The 12307-nt window shown below is 40.8% G+C and overlaps 1 protein-coding gene across 3 annotated transcripts in view; it reads left to right on the top strand.

Moving 5' to 3' along the window:
- WDR7 (WD repeat domain 7) overlaps nucleotides 1-12307 on the top strand; it is a 400912-nt gene that overhangs the window by 58637 nt on the left and 329968 nt on the right. For all 3 annotated transcript variants that reach the window (XM_019518172.1, XM_019518171.1, XM_019518169.1), the window contains exons 12-13: nucleotides 4725-4945; nucleotides 11257-11452. In XM_019518172.1, the coding sequence (XP_019373717.1) occupies nucleotides 4725-4945; nucleotides 11257-11452 (417 nt within the window). The remainder of the gene's footprint in view (nucleotides 1-4724; nucleotides 4946-11256; nucleotides 11453-12307) is intronic.

Genomic DNA, 12307 nt, shown 5'->3' with positions numbered 1-12307 from the left:
GGTGGGGGTTTACAGTGAATTTTGGGGTGGTTACAGCCCACCCCATAGTCCCCCTCCCAGCACTACCACTGCCCCTCCACATGCAGCCCCAGCCCAACCCCCCCCACTGGGAGGAGCCTGGCACTTCCCCCAGCCCACAGTGGCAGCCTGCCCTTACCCCACTCACAGATCCAGGGGGCACATGCCCCCTCCCCCATGCTCTCCTGGGATGTGTGCGGCAGCAGGAGCTGCCCCCCTCCCTCCCTGAGTCCCCCGGACGAGCCGCTCACAGATCTACCCTGTGTCCTGCCCCAACCCAGCTGTGCAGTGCCTGCCCCAGCGCGAGCCCCTCTCGCTCCCTCACTGTGGGAGGCTTGGTCTGCCCCCCCACATGCCCCTTCCCCCACAGCAGACTTGCCAGCTGGACACTGCTCTCCACGCTGCTGGGCTGCACTCTTGGCCACCTGCATGCTAAGCTGCAGCTGCGCGCATGCATGTGGCATTTATTGCTGACATTATCGGCCACATCAACCTAAAATAGCTGATTACTGATAAGGTCAATTTTTCTTTTATTGGTGCCAATGATATAGGACCAATGTATTGGTGCACCTCTAGTTTTTAATACTTACAAGTGCAGGTAAATGAAAAAGCTAGTTTACGATCATATTTGTAAAAAGGTCAGCACATTACTTGCCTGTGCTTTATATATTTTATACAGCTGATGACTCTGCAAAAAGAGGATTTTAAAAAAGTGCTTTTTTTTTTAGTTGTCCTTGATGTTTATACCTTTTTTTTGTCCTTAGAATGCTTATCCAGATGCCCATTTCACTGTACCTGTGTGAGCTTTGAGAACATTTTGCCTTAGTGGTACCTGTGTTGGATGTATGCTCCCTGTTTCTTCTAGTTGTTCATACTGTGGGTATAAAGGGTATCCACACTTCCCAACCCCTTAGTTCCTTGTAACTGTCTTGGCTTCAAATAAAGCTGTAATCTCATCAGACTGCATTTTTAGCTTTATAGGTGCTCTTAGCACCTGATTTTTTCCCCCTTTTTTTTTTTAACCTTATTTTGGACTTCTTAAAAGAGGATCTTTTGGCCTGTTCCATTTGGTTTCTTACAAGATGAATGAGGCTTCATTTTTCCCCCTTCACTTTGGCTAGAGAGGTCAGTTGTCCTTTGGCTATTTTGTCTGAGTCAGGGATCAGCAACATGTGGCCTGTGGGCTAGATCCAGCTCATGGAACCACGGAATCCAGCCTGAAGAGCTGCAGGGCTTTTCCTATGCTCGTGGCCATGCTGTGGCTGAGCAATGAGGAGCTGCACCTGAACCACTGTTACTTGTCCCCTCCCCCTGTCTCCCTCCCCTTTTCAAGGCTGCAGTCTGGCATGGCTTCCAGCCAGAAGTGAGCTGGGCTGCAGCTGGGGGCGGGGGGGCTGGAAGCTGTGCTCTTGTGGCTGGGTAGCCAGGCATTATTGCCCTGGTAGAACTTCAGAATCTCTGAGTGCCTAGGGTCTTCCATTTCATTTTAACGGGATCTGAATCTAATTCTCATAGACCTGGTGACCCACCTCTTGAACTACTGTATTCACTCAAATACAAGATCAGCCCGTCCCACCAGTCGACATGGGGTAAAAAGCCCAATGTTGTACATTAGTATACAAGGAAGCCGCCTTTAAATACATTGCTGATCTTTGAAGTACAGGTAAAAGCAACATCTGCTCCATAATGAAAACCAACCCTGAATTTGATTAAAAGCAGCTAGCACTGAGCATGACTGTAGAACACATGACCCATATTGGGCCAACATACTCATGAGAAGCTACCACAGGACTACTTTAGTGCAGCCTGTCTGAATGAGATATGTGGCCGTGCCCATTGTATTCAGTCCTCATCAGCATCAACTCTTTTTCAAGTCAGGGTGAGCCACTACACTGAATACATTTCAAGTTTGTCTTCACTTCCACAGCTGAGTTGTGCCTTTCCTTTCCATTTCTAATCATTCCTGTTTCTTCACCAGCCTTTAAGTGTCTGGCAAACATCACCAAATAGGGTCACAAACAGTTCAACAAGAATCCCTGTATCACCCCTTCTCTCAGCCTGGTGCATATGATTAATGTGGCTCTGCCCTCCATGAGGGAGAGACCTGGTTGCCCTCTATCTCATTGGCGTATACATTTTTGGAGAATCCCAGGGTTTGTGACAAGAACACCCAGTTCCAATCAGGAGTGGGCGCCAGTTGGTACATGGATCCTTTGTGGGGGCTGTCTGGAGTGTACACACATACTGGGAAGTGCTGAGCTGTGGGATCATCATGGCTTGAAATGCTGTTGACTGTTGAGGCCCAGGCCAATGAATTATGTGGTAAATCATGACTAGAGGTGCACTGATATATCAGTCTGATATTGGATTGGCACCAATATAAAGAAAATTGATTGTATAGGAAATTGTCCTGATGTGGCCAATAAATGCCCCATGCATGCATGCAGCCACAGTGCAGCATGTAGGCTGAGAGGAGCATAGCCTGGAAGTTTGCAGAGCTGCATGCAGCTGGTAAGTCTGTTGTGGTGGGAGGGGCATGGAGGGGCAAATCAAGGCTGTCGCGGTGAGGGAGGGGCTGGGGCTGGAGCAGGTGCTGCCCAGCTGGGGTGGGCACGGGATGGAGCCATAGCTTGCCCAAGAGGTGGCTCCTGCCACTGCGCGTAACCTGGGAGGACATGGAGAGTCCTTGTGCTCCCAGATCTGCATGGGGTGAGGCAGGCTGCCACTGCAGGCTGGGGCTGGGGCCCTGCTGGGCTCCTCCTGATGGGGGTTGGGCTGGGCTGTTCTCGGGGTTGGCAGTGGTGGTGCTGGGAGGGGGAATTGGGCTTTGGCAAATTTTGGGGAGGCTATAGTCCCAGCCCCATACTCCCTCACTGTGTTGCCACCACCCACCCTAAGCCCCAGCCTGGCACAGTCCCAGCCTGCAGCACCAGCCTGCCCCACCCTGCCTCACGCAGATGCCGGGGTCATACACTCCCCCATGTCCTTCCAGGGTGTGTGCAGCTGTGGGAGCTGCTCCGCCCCCACTCCCCACACCCTCTAGATGATCCATTTGTGATTTTGTCCCATGCCCTGCCCTGGCTGGGTAGCACCTGCCCTACTCCTTCCCTTGCTGCAGGGGCCTCGATCAGACCTCCCCCCCTGCCCCACGCACACACAACACACTGCTTTTCTTTCCTCTTCCCTTCCACCACAACAAACTTACAAGCTGGATGCTGCTCTTCAAGCTGCCAAGCTGTGTATCAGAAATCAAATTGGTATCAGCTGATCTGCCTCCTTAAAAATCAGCTATTAGTATTGGCCCTAAAAATCTGTATTGGAGCACTGCTAATCATGGCCTTTTTGGCTTTGGACAAATATTGTGCATAGTTTGTAGTCTCTCTAAGTAGGTGCTAAAGTGCTACTTAAAAGTATGTTTATGGAATACCTGTGCTAAAACTTGTAGCAGTTTCAAAAATAGCTCAAATGCATCAATTATGGATGAATTAAGTCTATGGGTACTAAGTGCAAATTTATACAGTTATGTTAATTTCAAGGTCAGTTTTTTTTTTTTTCAGATTTCCTCCCTTCCAAGAGAGAGCAGGGTCTGACAGTAAGGAGGAGGAAAGGGTTGAAGGGGGAAGAAACTGGGGAAGGAGGGTGGGGGGAAGAAGGCAAAGGGGCTACCTGTCCCCTCAGATTTCTTTTCCTTGCTATACTAGTGAGAGGTTGACAAAGTCAGGCAAACCTCCAATAATTAGATTTTATACCTGGCAAACTATAACAAATTTATAATTTTCCAGGTGTAGAATCTATTGGGGGGTCATTTCATAGTCAGGGTCATCTTCTACTTGAGTAACTATGGTAATTGGCAACCTGCTTGTTGTTCCATTTGTATAGAACACTGACTGGTACTCAACCTCTGGCCCATGAGGCAGATCCTGCCTCCAGAGCTGTGTCATCTGGCTCATGGGTCTCCCCGCGGGTCCAGAAACTTGGTAGTGGAGGAGCTGTGCGAACATTAATTGCCATTCCCCTGCTGCCCAGTTTCCCATGTTTTTCTCCTTTAGGGAAGAATCCCTTTTTTAAAGTTTGTTCATGACCGTTTCATATGTTTTTGCGATGCCACTTTTGGGTCACAACCCAGGGGTTGAGAAATGCTGGTTTACAAGACCCTTGATGAGAAGGGTGGAGAGATGCAGGTGCTGATGGCTGTGTACAGTGACTTATTTCTACGTTAAATTTCAAACTCTTTGGCATGAAAATGAAAAGTATAATGCACTGACTAAAACAGTATGGCGTCATCCCTAGTCTGGCTGGTATACAGTCACACGGGTAATATATATGAATATTGTGTATTTGTTCAAGTTTCCAGAGGTCTGGGTTTTATGATGATGAAGGTGTTTTCCTTCTGACAGCCTCCTGATATAGGTCATTCTGTTGTCATTTTTTCATTTAAAGGTGAAAAAACAATTGTTTTTATCTTTCTTCACTTTTTCAAGTTAAAAAAAAAAAAGGTCAAGAAGAGTTCAGTGCAATGTAAAATGTCATGAATATTTAAAAATAGGAATGAAAATTCACATATAACTTAACAATAGTTCCTGCCATTTTTTAATTCTGTTTTAAAATGTGAAACAGAAATGTAAAACCTATTGTTTAGTATATGTGAATTAATGGTTTGTTTTATTTTAAACCTGCTTCTTTTTCCCCCTTTTTTAATTTTCTAGGTTGGCCACCTCACAGAGCTCTCAGAGGTCATCGTAACAAAATCACATGTTTACTGTACCCTCATCAGGTTTCATCTCGTTATGACCAAAAATATTTGGTATCAGGTGGTGTGGATTTTTCAGTCATTATATGGGACATATTTTCTGGCGAAATGAAACATATTTTCTGCGTGCATGGCGGAGAGATAACGCAGCTCCTAGTTCCACCGGAAAATTGTAGTGTAAGTGTAACTAACTAAATACATGCTTGTATCATAAATACCATCTTCTTTCAAAACTTATATAAATCAAATCCTTCTAAAGATTGTGAATATACACTGATACATTGGAGAAAACACAAAGGATTTATGCTTTGGGTGGCTTATGTTGGTCAAAGCATAATTCCCTGACGTTTAAAAGAAGTTAACTTCTGAGTTAGAAACAAAACAAACTACCCTGTGACTTTGATTTTTAGCTCGTTGGACAATTAAGAGTAGTTTAAGCAAAGCTTTATTTCTTTTTAAAAAGCAATTGGTATTCTGTCTAGTACATAGCATCAGCAGTGAGCCATATGTTCTGTAAGAACCATGAAGACAAAGTCCCAACTGGTGGTGAGAGGGGAAACAATAATGCCTGTCAGTTTAGTGCTCAACTTGGTTGTTCTGTAATTTATTTATTTTTTTGCTAAAGTCTGTTTATCTTGCATTTCTATGTTTATGATATTAAAGCCCTTTCACATGGGTGTTAAGAGAGGCTGCAAAGGGAGGTGCTGATGGTAATGAAATGTGAACATGGCCCCAGGTCAGGAGAAAGCAGAGACAGGAGTGGTAAAGCACAGAGAGGGTGGTTACTTGTGCAGCTCTTACAGTGGGTAGGACTATTCAATCTTGTTACTTTATTATCTCATGCTAACCATATTTTGCTCGAAACACTTTCTGTCAATATCATGTTGCTTTTGTTTTAAAAACTGAGATTTAATCTAAGCTTCTATAATTGCATGCATTCCTTGATACCCTGCAATATGTAGGTTGTACTGTTGATATTTTTGTCTTCCCTAGTGTGCATAAAAATTGATTAATAACACAGTAGAACCTTGCTAGCTCACATTAATGAACTGGGAGTATTGTTGCAAATTACTGTTCTTAAAATTAAAAACAAGTTTCTGAAGTATCTTTGGTGAAAACTGAAGCTGGGTTTTACTTGAACCTGTAATCAGCCAGAATATGGTATTGCATGCTAAATTATACATTAGGAAGACTTAGTAGAATAAAGCTTTACTCTTAGATAACAGAAGCAAAGGCTTGTCTACAGATCTGTCCTCAGGACCGAACTCTGAATTCTGTCTTAATTGCTACCTTGAAGTTAGACTCAGGGGCAAAAGGGCACTTATTTATATTAATAATCTGACTTATTTTATTGACAGTAATGGTAATATATCTTCCATGCTTTGACCATCCTGCTTTCCTCACTCATCGCTGTATATGCCCCAGCTTTAGTGCCTTTTCTATCTTTGTAATCTGCAAGCCTTCTTACTCTTTCCATCCTCATGCTTGTTCTTATTACCTCTCCTTTGACAATTTATAGAATGTGGTTGTCAAGTCCATGGCCCCGGGGCTCTTGATTGTTGTTTCTAAGACAAGTTTTGTTCAGAAGGAAATACGTTCTGTGTACAAACATTCATTTCTACTGAAAGAAATTTCTTTTGATAGAAAAATAACTTGGGAGCTGGACTGTACAGATGGTCCTTCAGTGCCATGGCTGGAGAGCTTCACAGGCAAGCATTCCAGCAAGGGAGCACTAGAGAGCTGTTTCCTGAGCTGCCCCTTTTCCCAGGGAGCCCATTAATTGTCTCTTCTCTTCTCCTTTGCCTGGGAAAGGGGCTGTCTGTTAAGTGGAAGCTAGCAGCTGGTGAGAAGCAACAGTTGCCATAGATGTTCAGGAAGGGTCCCCACCCCGGGAGAATGCTCCTATATCCCACCAGTTGCTGATTGGCAGGAGAGGGCACATTCTCCCATAGTAGATGTCCCCTCTTTTAAAAATTTTTAAAAATTAGCACTAAATATGGTCTCCTTTTTCATCTTTATTTAATTGTAATAACTATGGTAAATTAGGGCCTTCATATTGGTTTAAATACCAAATCCATTTTTTTAAAACCACAATCTATCCTGCTTCTTTCAATTAAACATGACAAAAATTAAGGGTAGCCATGTGTTTGTATCTTCTCAGTTTTTAAAGCTCCTCAGCCTTCCCCTTGAAGGAATGTATTTCGTAGGCTCTAGGAATAAGCAAGTTGTGGAGAAAACTATACTTTCGTATACTGCAAGATTTTACTCTATGAATCGGTTATCTGAATTTTATCTAACACTTAAAACCATACACTAGAAAATTATTGTTTATTGATCTGCATAATTTTAAATACTCCTTTAAAAGTGCTAAAATATAATCCCTAGTCTTCCTTTTTCTTTGAGTAAGCTTTTATGGCCAGATTTAAGAACCCTTGGAGAACCCAGTTGGCAGTGCAACTGCTGCCAGCTTGAAAGCAGTGCAGATGAGTTACCATAATAATTAAGCTTTTTTGTTACAGTTCTGTTTTTTCCTCCAGAGTTTAAAACTGGCATCCTTTTCAGAAAAGCACATAGTATATTGATTTGTCTCATCAGCTTTGCTTCAAATGGTAATTTAACAAGTGGAAGAATTACTTCTACCTTAATGACCTGTTCAGTTGCTCTGGTAGTTTAGAACATATCAGTAGATGTGCTTAAAGACCAAAGAGCCTGGATGATGCTTAAAAAGTGAAGAGCACAGTCTGAGCATGTTTGCTAAATCCCAAGCAAACATTCCTCTGAGCGTGTGAGAGCTAGCCACATTATGTGCTGATTATTGAATTACTATATCTCTGCTCACTTGGTTCAATAAAACCTCACCTAACTCCTGACCAGAACACTTATTTAGTATAGCGTATATGCAGGTTATACTTTATGCCATGTTTAGTAAGAAGTGTTTGTTTCTTTCTGTAGAAGCCTTTTTAAAAATCTAACTGAGACCCATAGTATACAGTGAAGCACTGATTCTTTCACTCAAAGGCCATCACTAATATATTTTTCACAGGTGGATTTTTTTTCTCGTATTTTAGTTTTCAAAAGTAAACTTTACAAGGTAACTGAGGGAGAATAATAATGAGCATAGATTTTTGTCTGTGATGAATATTAATGTATAGTAAAATAAATGTTAGAAACATATGGACATAAATTAATGCTAATTAAATATTTGTATATTTAAATAGTGCCACCATTGCCTTTATACCAGAGCTGCCCAACTTCTGGGTCGCTGGGGTCTTCAGCCCCGATATAAGGCAATGTGACCTTCCTGTCAAGCCCCCTTCCTCTTCCTCCTCTACACACGTACCCCACCCCCCAGATGCACCACGCAAGCTTTCTTCCTCCCTCCCCTTCCTCTCCAAACACTTACTCCTTTCTATAACTTTACACAAATAATTCTATAGACTATTTGTATAAATCAAGATTTATAGGATCAAGACCTGAATGTGGATGATGATGCTGATACTTTTTCTGTTTTCCATTTTTCATGAAACTGTTTTCAAATAGCTTTTAAAATAACTGAATCACAAAAAGTAAGCTGTAGAGGGCACTCTTGCATACATGGAGTAGCAAATATATATCATTCTAAGTAAAGAACATCTATTTTGGAGGAATACCCTTTTTTTAAATTAAATTTAAAACTGATTTTCATTCTGCATACTTGGATGGAATACTTTGAATCGATTAGTAAAGCTTAGACTTGGTTAACTTTTGTTGAGTGTATATTTTGCTTTTCTTTTTAGTAGTCTTATGTTGACTAGCGCTTGTCTTAAGTCCTAAAAAAAATGGTAATCAAATAAATACTTTCCCATGCTTTTCATACGTTAAGTTGTACACTGATGAACAATTTGTTGTTGTTGTTTCTAAAAGGACAGTAGTGTCCCATGCCTTGCCCTGTCAAATGTTAATGAAGATGTTCAAGACACAATTACTGTCAATATTTTAGAACAAGTCAAAACAGCAGTGAAACTAATCATGTACATTTTCCTTCATTTCCAGCTGGCCAAGGCATGATATTAATGCAAGGTCTTTATGCTTTAGAATCCTGCTCTGTGGTCTATATATCTATACTTTTGATGCCTATTTAGCACTGGGCATGTTTTTCCTAATGTACACTTGTATATAACTTTGATATCACTGTAAGATTGTGGATTTCATAGTGCCTTGGGCATGTGTTGTGCTTTTGAGGTGTCAAAGAATTCAAGGGGCATGTTCTTTCTCCAATTGAAGCTGGTGTGAAAACTCTGTTTGGACCAGAATATAGCTCATCTGGTGCACTTTCATTGTGCTTGTTTAACAGTTGCAGAATTTGGTATTTATTGACGAGAAGAGAATATCTTTGGTTATGATTCATAACTCGTGATAGAGGTGATGTCTTTTATTAGACCAACTAGATTTTTGCAAAAAAGTTTCTTTATTTTGCCAGCTTTTGGGCATAAGCACCCTTCTTCAGGCATAGGAGAAAAGTTTGTAAAAGTTCTTCTATGAAATGAAAGTTCCTGTTTCATAGGAGAGTTGAAGGTGTGGTAAAATCTCCTGTTTGGAACACTTCATTTTATGCAGATTAGGCTCAGAGAAAACGGATCTTACGACAACAGGTTGAGAGCCATGGGGCTCTTTAGCCTGGAAAATCGCAGGCTCAGGGACAATCTGGTGGCCACCTATAAGTTTATTGGGGTGACCACCAGCATCTGGGGGAACGTTTGTTCACCAGAGGGCCCCAAGGGATGACGAGGTCAAATGGTCATAAACTACTGCGAGACCGTTTCAGGCTGGACATAAGGAAGAATTTCTTTACTGTCCGAGCCCCCAAGGTCTGGAACAGTCTGCCATCGGAGGTGGTTCAAGTACCTACAATCAACACTTTTTCAAGAGCAAATTGGATGCTTATCTTGCTGGGATCCTATGACCCCAGCTGACTTCCTGCCCTTTGGGCGGGGGGCTGGACTCGATGATCTTCCGAAGTCCCTTCCAACCCTAATGTCTATGAAATCTATGAGAAGTTGGAATAGTCGGGTTACCTTAAAGTTGTTTGGTGGCAAGCAGGAGGTAGAGTAATATTTCCTTCTGGTTTTGATGTTTCATATTTTACATAACCCTTTGGTTATGATTGGATTTTGGAAGTTGTTGATGATTTTGGGCTGAGGGTTTGTTTCTATACTAGTAGAACTCATGATTCAATATCTCCAGATGCTATTGTAAAATTACCTCAATCTAATTAGTATTTGTTTCTATTGTGTTCCTTTAGGTGTGTTTTTGGATGGATTAAATTGAAACCACATTTTTATAATATTAAATGCATAGTATTAACCTAAAATACTAAAATAACTCATATCCCATAAATACTTTTATTTGACACTGTGTTCTTTGGACTTCCCACTGAGGATGATGTCTGAATCAATCCTATGCACAAGTCTTCATAAGTATTGTGCCTCAAGTCTATATTCAGAAAAGTAATTTAAATGGGCACTTGAAATTTAACAAATGTTTCATTCTTTGCTGAGCCTGAATTCTATGTTGTATGCTATAACAAATACTAATTGGATAAATTATTACTGTGTTTGAATTGTTATTAGTAAAGTGGATGTAAAAACATAAAAGAAAATATGATGAATGCAGTTTTAAAATTATTTGGTTTATTGATTAGTTACAAATCCACAGTTTTGTGCTTTCAGTTATTGTGATAGAAAAATCACAGCTTATGCTAATAGAAAATTAAGGTATTGACTTAATGGTTTTTCTTGCAAAAAATATTGTTTTGAAAAGTCAACTAAATACAAAATGAAACTTGAAGAATATTAGATGCCTGTTCTGATAGAAATGCCCTTCAAAATCTTTAGCTTTTATTGGATATATTCTGGCCATTTGAAATAATTAAATAAAGAAAGAAAGTAGAGATGAAGTCTTCCTAGCGACACTTGATCTATACTGTTGTTGTTGTTGTTGTTGTTGTTGTTGTTGTTGTTGTAGTAGTAGTACTAGTATGGACTTAAACTTTGTCTGTACAAGTAGAGCTCAGTTGAAATCAGTGGCACAGGCTTGCTGCAGGACTGCAGGCAGTGTCTTTCTTTGTGTTGGGTAAGCCATTTCATTACAGGAAAATGATGAAGACCAACAGAAATTAAGAATAAATAACCCTGCTCAGATTCCTCATAATGAAAGAAAGAAAAAAATATTAATGTTGTTATCCTAGCCATAAAACTAAGTCACAAAAAGCAGCAAGTCAACTTTTTGCATTAACTGTTTATTGGGGTCCTGAACAGGGTGGAATTGGATCACATTTAGGTGTCTACATCTACTTAGGCGGAATAGGATCTTATATTTGTCATCATTTCTGTAAAACATAAATTTTTATTATCCATCATGTACCTTGGGTGGTCTTATAAAAAGTCCTACAAAAATCAAAGTAATAGGTGCATGATAAATACATATATATGGTTTATTTTTGTCTTCAGGCAAGAGTCCAGCACTGCATTTGCTCTGTTGCCAGTGACCACTCAGTAGGACTTCTGAGTCTGCGAGAGAAAAAATGCATCATGCTTGCTTCTCGTCATCTTTTCCCTATTCAAGTAATTAAGTGGAGACCTTCAGATGATTACCTGGTGGTAGGATGTTCAGATGGATCTGTATATGTCTGGCAAATGGACACTGGTAAGATGAAATACAAGTACATTGAAAAAATATTCCTTTATTGAGGGCTAAATTCTGTCTCTGAGACATGCTGATAGTTCTGTATGACTACATCTCAGAGCAAATAATTATAGATTCTTTACCATGAATTTATCTTTAGGAAATATGACTTTCAAGTATTGAGTGTTCCTAAGAATTTTTAGTGTTGGTAGCTTTTAAATACAGTCAGCAGTTGAAATTAACTTGATTATATTTAGAGAAATGTAATTAGTCTTGGGTATTTTTTCCCCAGTTATTTTCTCACTTGTCTTTAGGCAGATCAGTTAACACACTTGAACTGGCAGCTGCTGAAGAGACAGATTTAACTATTACTGTTTGTTCTCAAAGGAAGAAGCATGCTATAGAAGCTAAAGCACAGAAGCTGAAATCTGAGGGGGTTTTCCCTTCTTAGTTGTGCCATTAATTGCCTGTGTGACTGTTGGCAAGTGATTGAACTTCTCTCTCCTTCAGTCCCCTCATCTGTAAAGTGGGAAATAATTATATTTACGTACTCACAGGGTATTTTAAGACTTCAGTAGTTTTGTAAAGTGCCTTAGGATCCTCTGAAGTACTATTTATATGTATTTAAGTATATTTAACTGCACCAAAGACAACGTCGAATTTAAGATGATTCTCCCCCTCCAATAATTGTATTCCATACATAGAAAATTTATAAATGTTTTAATTTTTTCCATGTATCGAATCTAATTGTTGGAGGGTTTTCTTAAATTCATCGGCTCCATGTGGCAGATGAAAGCAGCAACAGGGAGTGAAGGGCCATACCCTGGTGCCTTACCACCCTTGCATACCCATACCCCTTGCTGCCCCTGCCCCCCC

Source organism: Gavialis gangeticus, unplaced genomic scaffold (assembly GCF_001723915.1).
Source record: "Gavialis gangeticus isolate Ggan-Ray unplaced genomic scaffold, GavGan_comp1, whole genome shotgun sequence".
Lineage (NCBI taxonomy): Eukaryota > Metazoa > Chordata > Crocodylia > Gavialidae > Gavialis > Gavialis gangeticus.
Note: the sequence above shows the minus strand (reverse complement) of the source record. Positions and strands in the feature narration are given on the sequence as shown.